A 22,069-nucleotide genomic window follows, 5' to 3' on the forward strand; every position below is an offset into this window, starting at 1 on the left:
ACCAGGCTGGCACTGACCTTTAAAAGATCCACTTGTTTCTGCCTCCCAAATGCTGGAATTAAAGCATATGCTACCATGTCTGCTCAAATACATTTAGTAAGTGATAGATGTGAGACTGACATGACTACAATGTCCATGAGCAAAGGTTTTAGGGTGAAGGTTGTAAATTCACCTGCTTTTGCCCTTGATTGCATCATTTATTAAATATTATTAAATATATTAAAGAGCTAATTTTACTGAACCTAAATTGAAAAATACCTATACATACAGAAAATGCTTCATACCTCACATTGGTTTCATCATTAAATTCTTCAGCCCACTTCTTCCTTGACTGTGCATTAGTAGAACCATCCAAGCGGTAATAGTCAATATTTCGGATCCACTTTCCTTCACCTGAAAGTAGAGTAAGAAAACTCAGAGGAATTTCATGTGTTGATCTTTCATAATTGTAGATTTTTTCATTCTTGAGTACCACTTAAAAACAAGATGACTGAAGGGGTAAAGATTCCCGCCAAAAAGCTTGACAACCTGATTTTCCTCCCCAGGACCCATGAGGTAGAAGAAGAAAGCTGTCTCCCAAGTTGTCCTCTGACCTCCACTCACATGCCCAAGCATCTACACACACAATAACCATATTTAATTAAAAAAATTTAGGTGGGTGATAGGCCAAGTAGAATAGTACATGCCTATAATCCCAGCATCAGGAGGGCAATTACATGGTCTAAGCCAGGTCAGGACTCCATAACTAGGCATTCTGAAAAATCAAAATACAAGTTGGAGATGTAGTTTAGCTGGCAGAATGCATGGCGCCCTGGATCCTTGGTATGAAATAAAACTAAATTGGTGCAGGTTGCATGCACACAATTATGGCGCCACCTGGGAGGTAGACACAGAAAGATCAGAACTTTAAGGCCACAATCAGATAAACAGTGAATTTGAGCCTCTATATTTAGGAATAGAAACTAAATGTTAGTTTCTGGGAAAATGGCTCAGTGGCTGCTTTGCAAATATGAGGACCTGGGTTCAGAGCCCCAGGACACAGATAAAAGCTGGGCACGGTGGTAGGCACCAGTGGCCAGGGATTCACTAGCCTGTCAGCCTAATTAAAACTGTGAACTCAAATGCAGTGAGACCAGGTAAGATGGAGTGTGACTGAGGCCCATGTGTACTTACAGGCACAAGTACACACATACAAAAACCTTATATTAATACAGAGATAACTCAGTAACAAACTCCAAAGTTTCACTCCATAGCCAAGGCTGCCAAATGAACACGTGATCCTTCTTGTTTCTGCCTTCCTAGTGCTAGACTTATATGGCTCTGCTACTGCACACAGCAGAAAAAGTCCTTTCTTAAACAAGGGATAATTAATTACACCATGAGTTAATTCGTCATACTGCCATATGACTGCTCAAAGAATAGGTAGAAAATTCCTGAGAAATGGCTCTCACGGCTGTCCTCTACCCCCAGTAGCCTGGGACTTTGCCAAACTGACCAGTACCTACAACTGTCAAGATTTGGGAGTACTCTGAATTTTGGCATACTGTATAGACTATTAAATAATAATTCCTAATCTGGATCTGATAGCCATAATCCAAATCCACACTGTTCCAAATTCTGGTACTTACCCAATATGCAGTCCTAGCAATAGTAATAATAGTTACTTAAAAGACTTTATTGGTAGTTGACAAAGACAACTTACAAAATTATAAACTGATAAGCATGTAAAAACAAAAACAGTTCAAATTTACTAGTGAACAGGAGAACAGAAATGAAGCAAATATGGTGATACATATCATCACCTGGTAAGCAAGCTAAGGACTCTGAGTAAAATGGTGACGTATCAGCTACTTCTGAAATAATAAAAAGCAGAGTAACCAAGGACTTCATTTTGAAGAGAAAAGAGAGGGAAAGCATCAGGAACCATGAAAGAGTAGGCAGGCCAGCTGAAAAGCATAGAGGAAACAGAAAGGCTACACAGAAAAATGTGGGAAGTAGTTCATGACCTGAGCTCACAGCTCAGCCTCCAGAGATGCCTCCCTGCTATGCCCAAACAGGCTGGTTTTCTCTTTCTTGTGGTCCTAAAACTGAAACTTAAGGCTTTGTACATCCAAGTTAAGTACTCTATCATTGAACTACATCTCCAGATGCTTCAATGAGTTTAGCAGAGAATCATCTTATAGAAATTACTCTATAGTCTGCAATTCTATTCAAAAGATTTGAAAATGTTTAAATACATGGAAACTAAAAATAGTAACAAGAGCACCATTTACAACCGCCCAGAAGTGAAAACGTCCCCATTATCAAATGAATGGCTGATCAAAATGTAGAATTAGACCCAGTGGGCTATTATATTATTAAAAAGTGTAACATAAATAGGTTAACATTGAAATTAGTTCCCAAAGTGCTTTCACGCCAGTAACGAAAAACTATGTATTATAAAGTCCCACAGCAGTCCAGAATAAGTCACTCATAGAAGGCACGTAGAGTTCTGGTTACTTAGCTGTACCGAAGCTGAGGAGTGGGATAGGGAAGTAATAACTAAATAATATATATAGGACTTCATACAGAAGTGATTAAAATACTTAAAAATTAACTATGATACCAGTTTCACACATCTAAATATCCTAAAACCAGTGGATTTTTCACACTGAGTAAAATGTGTAAAATATGAATTATGTATTAATAAACTTGTTTTCCATGCTAAATTAAATTACCTATCATTGTAATGTTACTGTTATTAGTTTTTGTTAAATGACAAAACTATAGAATGGGAGACACATTAATAGAGCTCAATATAGTAGCTGATTTACTATTCATTTCCATAATGTCACACTGCAGACCTCAAAGGTACACAAGAAAGATGTAAACGGAAGAAACCAAGTCAAGCACAACAGCCACTGCTGGAATCCTATCATAAATGACGTTGAAACAGGATCATAAATTTGGCCATCTTACCTAAACTTCCCGTACCTGCTTCAAAATAAGGGGAGAAAGGGGAACAAACGGAGACAAGAAATACAAACTGACCAGAGAAATGTTTGTGGATACAGACAAGGAGAATATACAGGATATATTTTGACATGACAGGGTGGTGAACTACTGGATAATTTGGTTTCCTTCATCTTTAAAACATTCATTATGTTCCAGGAGTGTTTTAAAAATTATAATATAGATATGCTTATCATTTACCTTTATAAATAAGAGGTTTATCTTTATCTTCTGTTTTCTCCCTACTAGCCAATTCAAGAAAATCTTCAATCAAGTCCAGAGATATGAGCGATTGGCTAAAAACAAGACTTTAAAAAAAATAAAAAAGATTAGTCATGGATTAGAAGATCAAGCCTGCAAAGTTACTATTTTTCCTAATTATCTATGAATTTAACATAAAACTTTATAATAAAATGCAAAAGCCTCAACAAGATATACTTTAAAGAAATTAACAAGTTGATTGTAAGATGTTAGGCACAGGATGACAACGACAATAAAAATAAACAACATGAAAAGGCAAATCAATTTTACATGGTAGTACATCACTGAAGGGACAGGAGAAGATCAATGCAACAGAGTCCAGACAAGCCATAGCCGCAGTTCAGTTGTCTTAGTGGCCTTCCGCAGAATCAAGCAAACCTCAGTGAAGTCACTGAAACAATTAATTCTGAACTACAAACTTCAGGACTTTAAGTTCCTAGACATACTACGTAATTGGTATTGATATGGAACTTAAGACTATTAAACTGGAAAAGAGGTCAGCCTAAATCAATTAGCAATTAAGACGAGTTTAGGAATCACTGAGCTATGTATCATGCAAAGAAGTTAAGAGTCATTAGGACCAAATGTCAATATACAAATGACTTCTTCTAATTACAAATAACAAAGAAAAATTGTTCAATGATTGATAAAAATACTCTCACCTGAATAAGCTATTTTGGTTTTACTTGCTTTATTAGCATATGAAAATATAAAAAGCAATACAAGGCTGGCAAGATGGTTCGGCGGGTAAAGGTGCTTGCCACCAACTGGAATTCAACCCCAGGGTCCCACATGGTGGAAGGAGAAAACCGACTCCTAAAGTTCTCTTGTGACTTCCCCACATGTGCCATGGCACTGGGAACATACACACATGTAATTAGAAACGTTTTAAAGCAATACTTGCAGAAACCGTTCGCTGGGGGAAGATGGGCTTTATCTACTTCCTGGCATCTGTGACCAGTGGCCGCTTCACACTCCCTCTGCCATGCTTCCCCCTTTCTGAAGAATGAACTAAAATCCCTCTGCAACCATAAGCCAAAGTAAACCTCTCCTCCTTTAAGCTGGCTCTATCAGGTATTTTGTTACTATGATGAGAAAGTCACTAATAAAATGATATACAAATACAAAATTGAAGTTACTAATGACCAAACCTTGTACACACTAGGCAAGCACTCTACCACTAAGCTACAGACATCCCCCAAGCTCTCAAATTAAATTTAAATCATGCAAGCTGATAACAGAAAAACAACAAACATGTGTAAGAAGAGTCACTTCTCCCCTCAAATGTCATCTAGTTCCTACTTTTCATCTTTCAAGAATAACTTATTATTCAAACTTATCATGGCCCAAAAAAATGCTATATTTCTAATATACTTGTTTACTCTTTAGCTTTCCCATTTTAGGAATTAATACCATAATCCACTAGCCATTTAAGTTGCAGAGCTAGTACTCACTCTTTGATTATTTACTGCCTGTATTTAATCTATCAATTCCTAGTGCTTCTGCTTCAAACTGTATTTTTACCAATTAATTCCGGTACCTGGGAAGCAAAGGCAGAAAGACTGCTGAGTTTAAGACCATCCTGAACTATGTAGTGAAAACTTGAAGCACTGAAGAAAAAAATGGATTATATACTCAGAAACAGCAGCTTAAAAGGAAGGTAGCTAGTTGTACTGGCATGACATTGTAATAACCAAAGAAATTACATCTTATCATGGCAAGAAAACATACCAGATCTGTTTAAATAAACTTTATAAACAATAGTATGGTTACCAAAAAGTTAATTTATATAACAGATATCTATCTATATCTATATATATATATACATAAAAAAAGCTTACACTTTATCCCCAATTTCTTCTGCCATTCGAAGAATTTCAAAAAGAAGCACCATTTTTCCAGAATGTTCTAAAACCTCAGCATCAGTATCTGTAACAAAATCTTTGTACCAATCTGGAGCTGGGCTACTTGGGTTAGAAGTGGAAGTAGTTTTACCTAAATAGAATAAACGGAGCATAAGTAAGTACAATCATCAGCAAAAATACCCCTGAATGACAGCAAACAAGCTATAGTAAGAAAGCTAAGAGACTGATGGCTACTTAGGACAGGGGAAGGGAAAGGACAGTGGATGAACACAGTGAGAGATGCCATCACAGGACAAAGAGCTCTACACTGAGGGAAGGAAGGCATAGAATGGAGAGATGAAGGTTCAGCAAAATACAAGATGACAGCAAGCAGAAGATTGATTCTGACAGAATGTAAGACAGACCCTACCAGCGGGGCTGAGGAGCTCAGAAAGAGACCAGAAAGAGATGCAAATCCCCTAGACCTCAAAAACTAAAACCCTGAAAATACACTGTAAGAGGCACAAAGCAACAGAGACAGAGAGATGAAGGAAGTCAATCTCTTCACTGGACTACTAAACCCAAAGTCTGACCTGAAAAATCACCCAGTCATACTGAACTATTTTGTTATTAGTTTAACAAAAAAATTGACCATAAAGTAAAATATACAAGAAATATTCTATTAGATAATGTAAAGATACTGTGAATCAAAGCTTTAAAAAAATATGTTTAACAGGCTTATGAATTTTCTCACAACTGTTTTTCATTGAAAAGTATTTACAATTTTAATGTTATAAAAAGCAGAGTACAATGAACAGCTGTGCCTCCATATATGTTTATCAAAAATTCTACTCAATGCAGGTGAAGTCTATAAGATGGTCCATTTTCTCTTTCTTCTTCTAAGACCTAAGTAACCCCTTACTTTTATATTTGCCATTTCTCTTTTACTGCAAGTGTATCTCTAATAGAACTACCATACATTTTACCTAATTTTTAAATTTTATAGCATAAAGATACAGTATGATTTTCCAGTTATTCGAATGCTCATTTTTCAGACTTTATCCAATATTTACATAATCTTATTTTCTTGTGACTCTGACCATGTTGTTTGTTTTGTGAGCTAACTTTTCTCGGGCTGCTTACTAGTATTTTTTGTCACTACATTTTTCTAAGGTTTGCTTAGTTCTAGTGTTCTACAATTATCTTTCTTTTAAAAAATTCAAAAGCATATTTATTATTGTGTATAATGGGGGACACACAAGTAGAAGGCAGAGGCCAGCTCTTCGGGCCTTTCCCTCCTTCCACCTGTATGTGGGTTCCCGAGATCAGGTCTTCAGGCTCCTGTGGCACATACCTATTGAACCCTCTTTCCAACCATTGAAAAACTTATTCCTATTATGCTTTGTATCAATTTCACACATGTACACTTTGTATAATGTCCTCAGTTCCAACTTCCTACCAATTCTACCCACCATTTAACCTCCCTTAAAAATCTCTCTTACACATTCCTGTGTTCATTTTCTCCTGTGACCCACCAAGATCTCCTGTGACCCCACCAGGGTCATCTGTATAATTGTGGGTTGGTGCTATCAATTGGAAGGTAGTGGAAATAGTGGAGGGTACATACACAATTAAGACAGTCCCTCCCCTCCTCCAAATCTAATGACTGCCAATAGTTCAGAGGTAAAAGTAGGGGCCTGTGATCCCCCTCTGCTTCCTTGACTGACTGACTGGTGATAGCACTGGTCTGGTATGCACTCAATGCATGTAACTACAGAGGTTAATACTTACAGTAGTGGTATCGAGTGTAGTGAATGGTGTTTCATTCCCCTTTACCTTTTCCCAACTCTTACATTGGTCCAGGTCCCTCTTCTATCTGCATTTTAGGCAGCCACAAGTCTCTTCCTCGACCACTATTCACTGTAGAGGAGGACTGACTAATTTTTCAGTACCATTTCATCTTCAGTGTGGCTGAAATCTGTGAACATGACCAAGATGAATGCACACATGTGCAGGCTGATTCTATACTTGCTGTTGTAGGTTACCCCAAAGGATCACTAACACAGAATTATTTCTTCATTTTATTTTGTTTTGCTTTGCTTTTGAACAGGGTTTCACGTACTCCCAAGCTTTCCTTGAATTTACTATGTAGCTGAGGGTGGCTCTGAATTTCTGATCCTTCTGATTCCATCTGGGATTACAGCCATGTGCCACCAGACCTGGATTTGAAGGCAATGTTGTGAGGTTAATAAAACAACTTTGCCAACCAAACACCAAAGCTGAAACATACAAGCTTCAAAATAACTGGCAAGGTTTGTTCAGTTGGATGGGCGTTACGGGAGGAAGCATGCCATTTACTTACACAATGTGTACCCTTGTAAGGGCATTCAGCTTTGAGAAAGGAATCTAAGAATTCAACAAAATACAGAAGGCTCAAAGCCTTGTCTTCTGTCCCTGAGCAGGAAGGAAAAAAAAAAAAGAAAGAAAAAAAAACAAAAACAAACAAACCAAAAAAACCAAAGAAAAACAAAACAAAAACCCAAAGCTGCTAGACTCAAGCAAGACTAGAATATCGCTAGGGTTTCTATTCTACATAGTCTTGAACTTGGTTTTTAGATTTAACAAGGTCCTCTTTGTGCCTTGCCCCTAGTGGCTCCACTACTTCTGTATAACTCACTGTGCATTTGCATAGAAACTTCATGAGCTATTATTCAGGCATGCCACATACCTATAAAACCTCATCTTTCCCTAAAATTCTTTTGGTTTTTGGAGACAAAGTCTTACTCTGTAGCCTAGGCTGATATCAAACACACTATATAGCCAAGCCTAGACTCAAATGGTGAGTCTCTGACCTTTCATCATCATCATCATCATCCTGACTGCTCGGATTATATGTGTATAAGTATCTTCTTGTGTGCGTCTGTGTTGTTGTATGTTTGGATTACCTGAAACTGACATTGCAGATAGCTGTAAGCCACTATGTGGTTGCTGGGAACCTAACTGGTCTTCTGAAAGAACAGCCTTAACCACTGAGCCATTTCTCCAGCCCCCAATGTGATACATTCTTAAATGGAGCAAATTTAAATCTAAAGAACAAATTGTATTTTTACCACCTATTCAAGAGAATGTTTCTGATAAAATCTGCATGTATATAAATTTTGAAAATATATTTCTATATAAATAACGTCTACTTTACTTCACACAGACTTTAAAAAGCAAAAGTCCTAGCTAAGCAGTCAAAGCTTGTCTTTTGAAACCCATGAGTTTTTCTGTCTGGTTTCAATCACACAAGATACAACAGTCTACACCTTGGCCAAGTGCTTTCCAAGCAATTCACAGTAGCACAACTGAGGAGATGATAGAAAGCGGAAAAAAAACCCACTGGAAGCAGCTAGATATTTCTAGATTCAATCCAGCTACACACCCCACTTGCACTTCCTGACAGGCAAAGGGGGTATTAACCACAATTTAAAATTAATTATTTTATTCCTTGGCAATTTCATACATGCATCAAATCTGTACCCTACTGCCTCCCATTTACCTCCTTGCCATTCCTCTGACTTGCATGTAATTCATTTCCAGCACTGAACAATTCTTTTTTAGCCCTAACAGAAAAAGAGAAGTTCAATAATATTATTCCCAGGAACACACACATATAGGGAGAGACTGCAAAACTGTAAGTAGAAAGGGTGGAAGAAGAGAGCACAGCAGGAGAGAGCGGAAGCTTTTCATTGCTTTAACTCTATAATCACAGTTGGAGCTGTGATGAAATACTCTTTAATTCTACTTGGAAGATGGATGCTGACAAAGCTGCTTTAATGGATGGAGGAGCCGAAGAGAAGAAGAAAGAGGGAAATTTTGTAGTTTAAATTTCATGACTCCCCTGATTTGGAGAATCCAGGGTTTGTGGTTAGGCTGCCACCTGTCTACTCCACAGAGGTACTGAAAAGAGAAGCGTTGATAGAGGAATCACTGTGTTAGTCAGCGGAGACCTGAGCTCAAGCAAGCTGATCTGATCACAAGCTCATTTGGCTGCCACCCACATTGCTTTCCGCCTCACAGATGTTTAACGTTTTACTCTATAACTCCCCAATGCCAAATATTTAAAGCCATTTAGAAGTAAGATATTGGAAATATTCTGATATTTAGTCCCAGCTTTAAAGCTCCTAAACACAGTCAGCTCGTACTAAGAATATAGAATGGCTAAGCACTAACTCTTAAGCATATACAAGGGAACAGAAACTGAAGCCACTGGACAGTAAACTTTTACTTTCATATAAAGGAGAGAAAAACAGAAAAATGAACTGTACAGGTTATGGGGGGAAAACCAAAGCACATAATTATAGATTTTGAAGAATTAGAAAGGAAAAAGTCTAAATGATTAAAATTCGTTCTAATGTATACAATTCACTACTGAAATGCTTCCAGTTTCTTACGTAGCTAAGTGTAAATCCTACAAAGGCCTTTAGATTAGACACACTTTAGAATGAATTCCATTTATAAAACTAAATGTAGCAACTTCACTTCAATATCACTTAAGAACTGCACTTAAGAGCTATACATGAAGTCAGACTACTTGGGTGTAAGCATAGACATTTAAATAAACAACTAGCTTTCCATTTTTTTTCCTACAAATTACCAGACAGAGCAGATTGACTTGCCTACAATTAAACATGAATGATTTGTTCTAACTCTGCATCCTCTTAATACTTGAGCAAAGAAATTCCCTTACATCAGCTCTCTAAGATAACAGGACAAAACAAACATGGAAGACCTAATGTTCTCAGCCAATGTTCTACAGTACATGTTCAGCACACTCACTTTCATCTAGCTTCAGAGAAACTGAAGGGTTATTTCCTGTGTCATCCACATTGCCATCTCCACCTCCTCGAGATCTTGAATTCCAGACTTTGATGACTTCAACATCGTTGTCACTGCCACTTCCGCTTGAGCTGCTGTCCTTTTTCCCCTTCTTCCCCTTTGGTTTCTTCTTTCTAAAATGAAAAGAGAGGGAGAGAGAGAGGGAGAAAGAAAGGGAGAGGGAGAGAGAACTTTGTGTTAGGGAAGCATATTAAACCAATTATCAGAAGACCACCCACAAGTATAGGCTTTAAATACCCCAGCATAGGTAGCAAAAGTACTCAATTTACTTTACATACTCATCTGAGCTTAAACTCTTAGAGGTTTCATCAGAATCTGAAGCTATAAATTCATCCATACTATCTTCATCAAAATAACCCTAAACAAAAGAAGGCAGGTTTTAGTAGCCCATTCCAACATATATTGGAAAGTCAAACATTTCATTTCCCTTAAATGATATAAAATGAATGAGGGCTAAGGAACTATAGAAGATTGAAAGAAATGATAGCAATTTAACAGGATTATAAACCAGGAGGTCTAAGATGGGATGAAAAAAAATGTAAAAATAAAGCAATGTAAAGTTTGTTGTAGCAAAGTGAATCTCTTGGCTCTGATAAGTGACTATGACTATATGCGATATAAACATTCAGAGAAACTGAATTAAAGTATGAATGAACTCCTCGAGTCATTTTTCTATAACTATAAAATTACATCAAACTAAGGGAATACTTAAGGTAAGTTCTCAGAGTTCTCAGCCAAGGCTGGCCTCCACATGCTGGATGCCTCAGCCTTCCAAGTGCTGAGATTTCAAATGTGTATCAACACAACCAGCAAGGCTTTGTTTGTGGATCCAAGTAGCATGTATGTAGTATGTAGTGCCCATGAACTCCCTATGGTAGCCAAGGATGACTCTGAAATTCAGGTCCTCCTGCTTCCACCCACCAAGTGCTGGGATTAGAGATGCATGCTACCTTGCCTGGTTTGTGTGGTCCTGGAGATCAAACAAAGTGTATTACACTATACCTATTGAGCTGCAGCACTGGCCCTATTTTTAAATTTTTACATTATTTTCAGTGTGTGTACTCTAATAGTCAACAGGAATGAAAACTAAAGGTCTTGTGCTGATTAGACAAGCATTCAATTAGTGAGACATATGCCACTACCCATTGAAAAAGTCGAAGGGGCTCATTACAAGAACATTTAGAACGGAGGATGTAGGCCCCTTAGGTTCAAATACCAGCACATAAACAAACATTTAATGATCCTATAAGCATAATGATTTCAAAATACAGAAATAAGATAGGCCTGGTGGCATACACCTATAATGCCGACACTCAGAAGGCAAAAAGAAGAAGTACAAAAGCCACAGGTTAGCACAGTAAGTTTAATGCCATCAAGGGGTATAGAGTAAGTACCCATCTCAATGACAACAAAAAGACAGATAAATGAACTAAAAAAGAAAAGAAATGAACTAAAAAAGAAAAGAAGCTGAATACATGAAATAGAAAGTTGCTTCTGGTATAAAGAACATAAAAAGTAACATTTAAACAATGTGAGGTTCTTGATTTACCTTATTTTCTTTACTAATATAGTCCAGTTGCAAACACCAAGGATGAGTCCAGATTCTACTTAACATCTGGAAATCTTGAAAGAGCTTTGCACCTGCCTTTCCTCGTCCACCTTCAGTGCTATTGCCCACACCTGACCAAAAGAAACTATAGTTGAAGACACAAAAAAAATCTCCATTTCCACCATGGTGATACTGTATTAGATTATCTATGACACACACCCTTTTCAAAGTCGAGAAAGGCTTATGAAATCTTACTTCTTACTGTTAATATTTTGAAACATGTGAAGTAATAAGATTGTAGGGAAAAACCACCTTATAGAAATGATTATAATATTAAAGAACAAATACGTTGTAAGGGAAATATATATGACTTATTTCTTTCTTTGGACAGAACTTCATGTGGTCTAAGTTGCCTTCACCTCCTGATCCTCCAGCTTCCACCACCAAGTGCTGAGAATACAAGTGTGTATTGCCACACTGTTGAAAGTGATGATTAAGCAACAAAATACAGCAAGTATACTTGAAGATCTCAGTAACATATATAAAATAGTTTCTCATTTTAGTTACAACAAAGTCATAACCATTAATACACCTATCCCATACTGGGAAGGACACTGTCATTTTAAGTAAAGATCACAAAAATATCTATTTTTTTCTTAGATTTTTAAAATCTCCCAAATTGTATCCATGGTCCCTTCATCTATTACAGAGAAACAAAGCCTTTCTCCATAGAGATAGACTTGTAGCAATTCTTTCCAAGTATGATGACACTAAGAGAACACAAATGTCGGCCCAGGCTACTATACCCAGCAAAACTCTCAATTACCATAGATGGAGAAACCAAAGAATTCCATGACAAAACCAAATTCACACATTATCTTTCTACTAATCAAGTCCTACAGAGGATGCTGAAATGAAATTTCCAATACAAGAAGGATAAAACATAAAACCCAAGAAAACATAAGAAACTAAACATTTCATAACAAACTCTAAAGAGAACAATACACATATAGTACCACCGCCAGCAACAAAAATAATAGGAACTAACAATCATCTATCTTTATGTCATGTCATATGTCTCAACACCAATGGACTCGACTCCCCAATAAAAAGATACAGGCTGGATATTTTTGTTTTCCAAGCAAATGGTCACAAGAAACAACACCTTTCATTATAGCCACAAATAGTATAAAATATTTTGGTGTAACTAACTCTTACCAAGTAACTGAAAGATCTTTATGACAAGACCTATAAATCCCTGAAAAATGAACTCAAAGAAGACTTCAGAGGATGGAAAGATCTCCCATGCTCATGGATTGGTAGGATCAACATAGTAAAATTGGCCACCTTACGAAAAGCAATCTACAGATTCAATGCAATCCCCATCAAAATTCCAACTCAATTCTTCACAGACATGGAAAGAGCAGCTGTCAACTTCATATGGAAAAACAGAAAGTCCAGGATAGCCAAAACTATTCTCAACAATAAAAGAATTGCTGAAGTAATCACCATCCCTGACCAAAAGCTGTTCTATAATGCAATAGAGATAAAAACTGCATGGTATTGGTACAGAGACAGACAGGTCAACAGTGGAATAGGATCAAATGCCCAGAACTAAACCTACACACCTATGAAAACTTGATCTTTACAAAGGAGCTAAAAGATACAATGGATAAAAGAAAGCATCTTCAATAAACAGTGCCTGTTTAAATGCTGGTTATGAAAATAGATCCATTCTTATCTCCCTGTACAAAGCTCAAGTCCAAGTGGATCAAGGACCTCCACATAAACCAGATACACTGAAACTAATAGAAAAGAAAGTAGGGAAAAGCCTTGAACTCACTGGCACAGGGGAAGTTTTCATTAAGAGAACACCAATGGCTCAGGCTCTAAGATCAACAATCGATAAATGGGACCTCGTGAAACTGAAAGGCTTGTGTATGGCAAATGACACCTTTAGTGGGACAAATCAGCAACCTACAGATAGGGGGAAAATCTTCACTAACCTTACAGCAAACAGAAGGCTAATATCCAAAACATATAAAGAACTTAAGAAGTTAACCACCAAAGAACCAAATAACCAATAACCAATTAAAAAGTGGGGTACAGAGCTAAACAGAGAATTCATAGTAGAAGAATCTCGAATGGCCAAGAAGCACTTTAAAACATGTTCAGCATCCTTAATCATCAGGGAATGCAAATCAAAACAACCCTGAGATTCCACCTCACACCAGTCAGAATGGCTAAGATCAAAAACTCAGGTGACAGCAGATGCTGGCAAGGATGTGGAGAAAGAGGAACACTCCTCCATTGTTGGTGGGATTGCAAGGTTTTACAACCACTCTGGAAATCAGTCTGGCGGTTCCTCAGAAAACTGGATACAGTTACTACCTAAGGACACAGCTATACCTCTTCTGGGCATATACCAACATGTAACAAGGACACAGGCTAGATTATGTTCATAGCAACCTCATCTATAATAGTCAGAAGCTGGAAACAATCCAGATGTCCCTCAACAGAGAAACGGATACAGAAAATATGGTACAGTTACACAATGGAGTACTGCTCAGCTATTAAAAAAATGACTTCATGAAATTCACAGGCAAATGGATGGAACTAGAAAATATCATCCTGAGTGAGGTAACCCAATCACAAAAGAACAAACATGGTATGCACTCAGTGATAAGTGGATAGTAGCCCAAAAGTAGTACAGAATACTTAGAATACAACCCACAGACTGTAAGAAATATAACAAGTAGAAATGCCGAAGTAAGGAATTTTCATTTTCACTTAGATAGTGGAAAGAAAATAAATAATCACAGGAGGCAGAGAGACGCAGAGGGAAGGAGGGACCTTGGTGTGTGTGTGGGGGGGGCGGGGGGGGTGGACAGGATCAGGTATTGGGGTAGTAGAGTTCACCTTCACACTTTGTGAACTTGATATTTATGAAACAATCTCATGGATTTAATTTATATATCTTTCAAAAAATGTAGCTGTATATTTAAAAAAAATACTGGAATTTTATGCTTCCTCTATTGGCACATGCGTCAGAAGTACTCCTTTTGCTTTGCATCTTTTGTTCAAGACAGGGTGTCTCTATATAGGCCTCGCTATCCTGGAACTCACTGTGTAGACTAGGCTAGTCTTGAATACAGAGAGCCACCTACCTCTGTCTAATGAGTGCTGAAACTAAAGGCCTGTACCCCCATACTCAGCATAAACGACCTCTTTTTCATTTTATAAAATAATTTATTTTTTTTTAAATTTTGTCCACATATGTGTTCTGACTGCATATATGTCTGTGAGGGTGTCAGATTCCCTGCAACTAAAATTACAGACAGTTGTAGGCTGCCATGTGGGTGCTGGGAATTGAACCTGGGTCCTCTGAAAGAACAGCCAGTGATCTTAACCACTGAACCATCTCTCTACCCACCATAAATTACTCTTAACAAATTAGAGACTGAATTCCGTATGATCCACAGAGCTTTCGGGGGATTTTCTTGTGTATTTGGAGAGGGGTGTGCTGAAAATCATGGTAAGGGTACTTCTGTTAAACATTATTTCATTAGCCAGGGGGTAGGAAGCCAGCCAGGGCTACACAAAGAAACTCTGTCTTAAAAAAAAAAAAAACAAAAAAACAAAAAACAGAAAAAACTTAAAAAGCAAGCAAACAAAAAACATTATTATTGCTTTAAGTTTGTCCCTTGAGTTTAGCACTGATAGCAATTTTAATTACAAGCATTGCAACTGTAAGCACAGTTATTCTGTTCAAATGAAAAACTAAAAAGAACAAACAAAAAATCAAACACCATGGAAAATTACTAAGACCATATTCATCAGAAACAGAAGCTGTTGACGACGGAGAAGATTAAAACACCGGAATGTATTTGTTACCTGTTAAGTGATCTAAGTAGTATTGATAGAGCTTGCACTGAATAGCAGTCATTCTCACAGCTAACACATACTCATGTTTTGGAGGTAAGAACTTTGTTAACGCGGTGTAATCTTTCCTCTGCAATCAACAAGACAAAGAGAATGCGAATCAATCATCTCCATAAGGAACCAGAATGAAGTGCTTGAAGAACAGTGGGATTCTAGAGGTGAAAGACACATAGTCCATATCTTTTTAAGGATAGTTTCCCTCTCAATTCTTAACAGGTACCACATATGATTATACTTAACATATTTCACGTGACTAGATAATATGTTACACTGCCAAAAAAACATATTGCAACATGACCATCAGGTTTTTGTTTTTGTTTTGTTTTGTTTTGTTTTGTTTTGTTTTGTTTTGTTTTGTTTTGTTTGAGACAGGGTTTCTCTGTGTAGCCCTGGCTGTCCTGGAACTCACTNTGTAGACCAGGCTGGCCTCAAACTCAGAAATCCGCCTGCCTCTGCCTCCCAAGTGCTGGGATTAAAGGCGTGTGCCACCACCACCCGGCGACCATCAGGTTTTAAATTCAAGTGGTCATATCATCATTTTACAAAATCCAAGTTTTCAAGATGGTGATCTCTGTATTTTAAAAGAAGTAGCACAAATCGGTGATGTCACAAAGTCATGTGAAAAGCAATACTGTCAAAAGTAAATTGGTTTTCACATAGGAAATCATAGGAATCAAAGTGTCATGTAGCCAAGTGTTGAAGTACATGCCTGTGATCCTAACACTTGAGAGGCTGAGGAAAGAGCATCAAGGATTCCAGGCCAGCCTAGGCTACATAAAGAAAACCCATCTCAAAGGAGAAGAAAAAGGAATAAAAACTCCACAAAATCCAAATTCTAATACAATCTGAGTTGTATGCCAAACATTAACTTCTGAAGCAATGTTTGTACCCTCTGAGAAAATAAGAAATGTATAAAACACTAATAAAATAATTTTGTTAGAGGGACAGAAAAATCCCACAAATACTAATAATTATTAAATACAGATAACAATTTAAGTAGAAAAACCAACTTACTACTTAGGTGGTAATAATCATAAAGAAGAGAAGTACTTAATAGTACATATAGCCAACATGTTAAAACATGATTATGTTCTATGATAACACTAAGGACAGCCTTTTTTTTTGTTCCGTAGAACATTTTTGAAGCTACCTTTAGTGTTAGTGTCTTAAGAGAGAATATAGATCTTGAAATCTCTGAATTGTTAGCTCCATCTCTACATACTTACCTATCTGATATTCACTGACAGTCTTATTTTAAATTACATTATTAACCTGTTCAGTACATACCCAAAAGTAAGAAAACTGGTGTATGCATGAGTGCATGCATGTGTGTGTAAAAGGATGTATGTAAAGAGAGTGTGAGTGAATGTATGGGTGATGTATGTGTATGTGACAGTACTCACGGAGAGGCCAGAGGCCAACTCTCGGCGAGCCAGCTTTTCTCTTTCCAATTTTACATGGATTCCAGAAATTAAACTTGGGTTGCCAGGCTTGTGCAGCAAGCACCTTTACCCACTAAGCCATCTTGCCAGCCCCTAAAACTGTTAACAAGTACATGTTCTTAACAAGTACTTTAAAAATGGTTCCTCTCTTAAGTCATACTAGCCTCTACTACAGCTATTCAAACAGTAAGGTTCTGAATACCATGTCAAGTATACATAAGAATTTCTTAATCATAAACAGCTTTGCTCTTCTTCAGAACCCACTGCTCAAAGAACGTAAATCAAAACATGAACACTGCAAAATATGAAGAAAGTGTATAGATCAACTATGTTCTTAAATTGTGAAAGGTATTACAAATGTGCATAATTGGTGGATCTTTAAACCAATGCAGAGATATAATTATGAAATTAAAAAAAGAAAAGAAAACAAAGTAGCTCAAGCCTAAAGTCAAAAACTGATTTGGGACTCCATTATCTCCGTTACTGTGGAGCATCTCTGTACCTGAACACATCCGGCTAACATCTCATAGAGAATATGAGCACGTTTTTTCATCACTCTCACATCTACCATGGTAGAATCTGCACACTGTCCATTTTGGATTGGATTTATAAATCTATTCCTGAATTCCTTGATGGATCCAAGCAAATTTTCCTTGATAAAGTTAACCATGCAATGATCTAAGAGACAAGACATTAATTCATTAATAACATTAATGATAGTAAGACCCAGAAAAACTCTCTAAAATATTCCTAATGCCAAATGCTCATCTCATAGAAGTATTATCAGGAAGGGAAGTGGAAGGGAATAAAGAAGACATTTAGTATAAAAAATGCTTTCAAATCTGATCTAGAACTACATAAATCGTATAAGAAACTGAAGAGAGCATCCATAGATCCTAGACCTATTTTGTTACAGCGCAGTTGATACTATTCATAACACGTAAAACATAAAACAAGTATACATAAGTGTAAAGTGGACATAACTGCATTGATGATTTTATGGTCAGTGAGAGCATCTTGCAAAGAAAATATTAAGTAACACATAACAATAATAAAAATAGAGGACAAGCTACTGTATGTAGGTAAGATATATAGCTAATTCAGTTCTTGATGCGGCTGCAGAAGGTGCCATCAATTGTCCTATATGAAACACAATCACAATGTAAAATAGCATTTCTGTAAAAGGAGAATAGAAGAGAAATAAGGGAAAACAATGAACGAATAAAAAGCTGAAGACACAAGAAAATGTGAAACTCTTAAAAAAAAGAAAGAAAGAAAATGTGGAACTCTTATGTTAGCAATTGTAATTTGCTGAATAAGCTCCTGTTCCATCACATGACAGTGAGAGGATGTCACAAGGCACTTCTCAATGTATCTCACTTTTGTCCTCACTCTGAGCAAATGCTACTCTGGGAAAGATTTGCTAGAAGTTTTTTTTGTTTTTGTTGTTGTTGTTGTTTTGTTGTTGTTCTCATCTCCACTTTCTAAAATGTTCACAATTGGCATTTCTTTTTTATTTTGATTTTTGCAGCAGGAGACAAAGTCTCACTATGTATTACTGGCTATTCTTGGACTTACAGAAATCCACATGCCTCTGCCTCCTTAGTGCTAAAATTAGAGGCATACAGTATCAAACCCAGACTCTGTATCCTTACTGGTACTTCCTCCAAACTGGAGATATATATATATATATATCCCTATTAGACCTATTGAATAACCACATGCACTTTTTGTATATTTTGAAGCAATCATTAAAGAATTCTCATACTTTTTAAATATTTCTTTTCCCTTAGTTATATCTAAACAATGACAATGGCACATGTCTTGAGAGTGGTTTGCTACTCCTATTTAAAATGCATTGCAATTGAAAAGCATGTTGTTCTTTAACCGAAGAATCAACTATACATTATGGTCAACAAACAGAAGGAAGAGGAAATGGCCAAATTTACAAACACGTACCAGTCAACGCAACACTGACATTCTAAAGCAGACATGATATTAACTCACATTCAATTAGGTTATTTTGAAGTGGTGTTCCTGTTAAAATAATCCTCCTCCTTGATTTTATAGAGTTCATAGCTTTTGAAACAGCAGATGCTTCATTTTTTAGAATATGGCCTTCATCACAAACAACAAAATCAGGGCCTATAAAAATATACATAAGAACAACACTTAATTAAAAGGAAAAAAACTAAACAGAAACAATAAAACTAAAAAGGTTGCTCATGGAAGTAGATATGGTTCATCATTTTACACTGCTGATATAGAAAGAAGACAAAGCAAAATCATTAGAAACACATTCATATTCTATGTGCCACTGTGCAAGACTGAAATGGGACTAGTTAGTATTAATCAAGTCCCCATAACCAAATATTAAAGTACTGCTAAAGATCTACAAACCCTGTAAAGACTTTACCAACACAGCCAAGCACAAACCCTTAGTCCTACCATGAAAGGAGACAGAGGCAGACCTGTTCTACAGGGTCCCAGGAGAGCCAGGGCTACAAAAAGAAAACCTGTATCAAAAAGCAAGTACAAAAAGGATAATGAAATACTAGTGAAGATTATCCTCAACATATTTGGGTACTTCATAAAAGAAATATCTTTTAAGGGACTTAAATAACTTTTAGGACTATGATAAGTTAGAATCATTACATAATAGCATTTATAACAATTAGAAGGAAAATATCTCTGAAAATAATAGTGACATTAGATTACATTAAAATTATTGCCTAAGACACCAAAGAGCTTAAATATACATGAAAAGAAAACTATCAGATGCTATAAGAAATAATAGAGGGGGTTAATGAAGAAGCCACTCAGTGGTTAAGAACGTACTGCTCTTCCATGGGATCTAGGTTAAAGATTAGGATAAAGACTTCAGGTTTTCCTGTGTCTTTCTAAGGAATTATTTAAAAGGAAGGAAGCAGACAGTATTAGTAAAATACAACAGTGCTATAAATATTGTTCATACATATACACACAGATTTTGTCTTCTGAAGCGGAAAAACTGAAAAATATTCTTCTGCCTGGCAGTGGTGGCGCACTTTAATCCCAGCTCTTGGGAGGCAGAGGCAGGCGGATTTCTGAGTTTGAGGCCAGCCTGGTCTACAGAGTGAGTTCCAGGACAGCCAGGGCTACACAGAGAAACCCTGTCTCAAAACAAAAACAAAACCAAAAAAACAAAAAACAAAGCAAAGCAAAACAAAACAAAAAAAGTATTCTTCTAAAATCACTAAAGCAAGAGAGACCAATTGAAGTAAATAGGAAAACTCAAAGACATTTAAAGGCCAAATAAATGTATAATATTACAGTGTATCTTTTTTGTTTTTGTTTTGTTTGGGGGGGGATCTTTTTCAAAATGTTTTAATGCCACCTATTGGTATGATTTTGACAAATCAGAGCCAGGGCTAGAGGTGTAGCACAGTGGTAGAGTGCCCCACCATCAAAAGCAATATTGAAATGGCTGGAGTCACTACAACACTTGTAGAAATGATTAAGTGCCAATGCAAAGCCAGAGGAGCTGAGATCAGGATGTATTACTAACAACTTCAGTCAATCTAAATAGCTGCCATACTAAAATCTTCCCAGTTTTCAGGATTCTGACCTGAGAAGCTGCTTGGCCTGCTTTAATCCCTCCTGTCTATGACTATAATGCCTCAAAACTGCTTGTCTGCCTCTGACATAGAGCTCTGATTCTAGGCTAGGATATTTCTTCTATACAAACCCAAGCTTTCAAATACTCAACTGTCATATATATCATTAGTACAACCAATTTACATGAAATGATAGAAATCGCTTGAGAAGAAAAGAAATTATTATTTCACATTTCTCTTCTAATAAATTTAGAATTTATTGATGGTAATTTAGAACATATTCATGGAAATGGATTTAACATATAAGTTATTGCTACTACAAAATCTTAGATATTATGCTTTAATATATTACTCTTGCTATATGTTTTACATGACATTATAAGATGAGTATCTTATATGAGATTGCAATACAATCTTAAGAGGATAGGGATAGGGCCAGGATCAAGCATTTAAGTCCAGTCTAGGCAACAAAGAAACACCCTGTCACAAACAAATACCATATAGCAAAACAAAAATGTGGAGACCAAAGGATTTTTGAAGTCAAAAGGAAGAAAATTTTGGTATATAATTTTTAAAGTTAATCAACAAGAAGACTGAAGAGATGTCTCAAAGGCTAAGAGCACACACTGCTTTCACAAAGGACCTAGGTCCAATTCCTAGAACCTATATGGCAGGTCGTGACTATCTGTAATTTTAGCTATGGTAGAGCTAGCTCCCTCTTTGGGCCTCTTCAGGCACCAGGCACACACATATGCACAGATACACATGCCCACAAAACACGTATTTAAATCTTTTATAATAAAAAAATAAAAAAATTAAACTAAATATGTCCATTTTGAAAATAAGGTCAGCATTGTATCAAATAAAACTATATCTAGAATTTTATTGTATTGGTTTTTAGAGACAGGGTTTCTCTGTATAGTCCTGGCTGTCCTGGAACTCACTCTGTAGATCAGGCTGGCCTCGAACTCAGAAATTCACCTGCCTCTGCCTCCCAAGTGCTGGGATTAAAGGCTTGCGCCACCACTGCCCAGCTAGAATTTTATTAAACAGTCACCATAACCTAGTTTTAGGCTACATGAAAAAACAAGCAAAGTAACAAAAAAGAAAAAGAAAGAAAGGAAAGGAAAGGAAAGGAAAGGAAAGGAAAGGAAAGGAAAGGAAAGGAAAGGAAAGGAAAGGAAAGGANGAAAGGAAAGGAAAGGAAAGGAAAGGAAAGGAAAGGAAAGGAAAGGAAAGGAAAGGAAAGGAAAGGAAAGGAAAGGAAAGGAAAGGAAAGGACCCCATAATCATTTCAGATCAAGCAGGATACTATACACCTAACTCGGCTGGACTGGTGCCTGGAACTATTCTCTGTGAAGCTAAACTCTATAGAAGGCTCCTTCCCTGCTCCTAAGAACTCTGGCTGTGCTCTCAACTGCTACTAGCTTCTCATTGGACTTTTTTCCAATGGAGGAGCTAGAGGAAGTACCCAAGGAGCTAAAGGGGTCTGCAACCCTATAGGTGGAACAACAATATGAACTAACCAGTACCCCCCAGAGCTCGTGTCTCTAGCTGCATATG

At 36.9% G+C, this 22,069-nt stretch overlaps 1 protein-coding gene across 15 annotated transcripts in view; it reads right to left on the reverse strand.

The window, feature by feature from the left end:
• The window catches only part of Atrx (ATRX chromatin remodeler), a 133,572-nt gene that overhangs the window by 23,707 nt on the left and 87,796 nt on the right, over window positions 1-22,069 (reverse strand). For 10 of the 15 annotated variants that reach the window (XM_029473638.1, XM_029473633.1, XM_029473632.1 and 7 more), the window contains 9 exons: window positions 18,918-19,055; window positions 17,413-17,588; window positions 15,421-15,538; window positions 11,527-11,657; window positions 10,247-10,335; window positions 9,918-10,090; window positions 5,094-5,247; window positions 3,193-3,299; window positions 285-393 (listed from right to left, as the gene is read on the reverse strand). In XM_029473638.1, the coding sequence (XP_029329498.1) occupies window positions 285-393; window positions 3,193-3,299; window positions 5,094-5,247; window positions 9,918-10,090; window positions 10,247-10,335; window positions 11,527-11,657; window positions 15,421-15,538; window positions 17,413-17,588; window positions 18,918-19,055 (1,195 nt within the window). The other 5 variants (XM_029473631.1, XM_029473629.1, XM_029473639.1 and 2 more) reach the window with 4 other exon arrangements.

This window comes from Mus caroli, chromosome X (assembly GCF_900094665.2).
Source record: "Mus caroli chromosome X, CAROLI_EIJ_v1.1, whole genome shotgun sequence".
NCBI classification, from domain to species: Eukaryota; Metazoa; Chordata; class Mammalia; order Rodentia; family Muridae; genus Mus; species Mus caroli.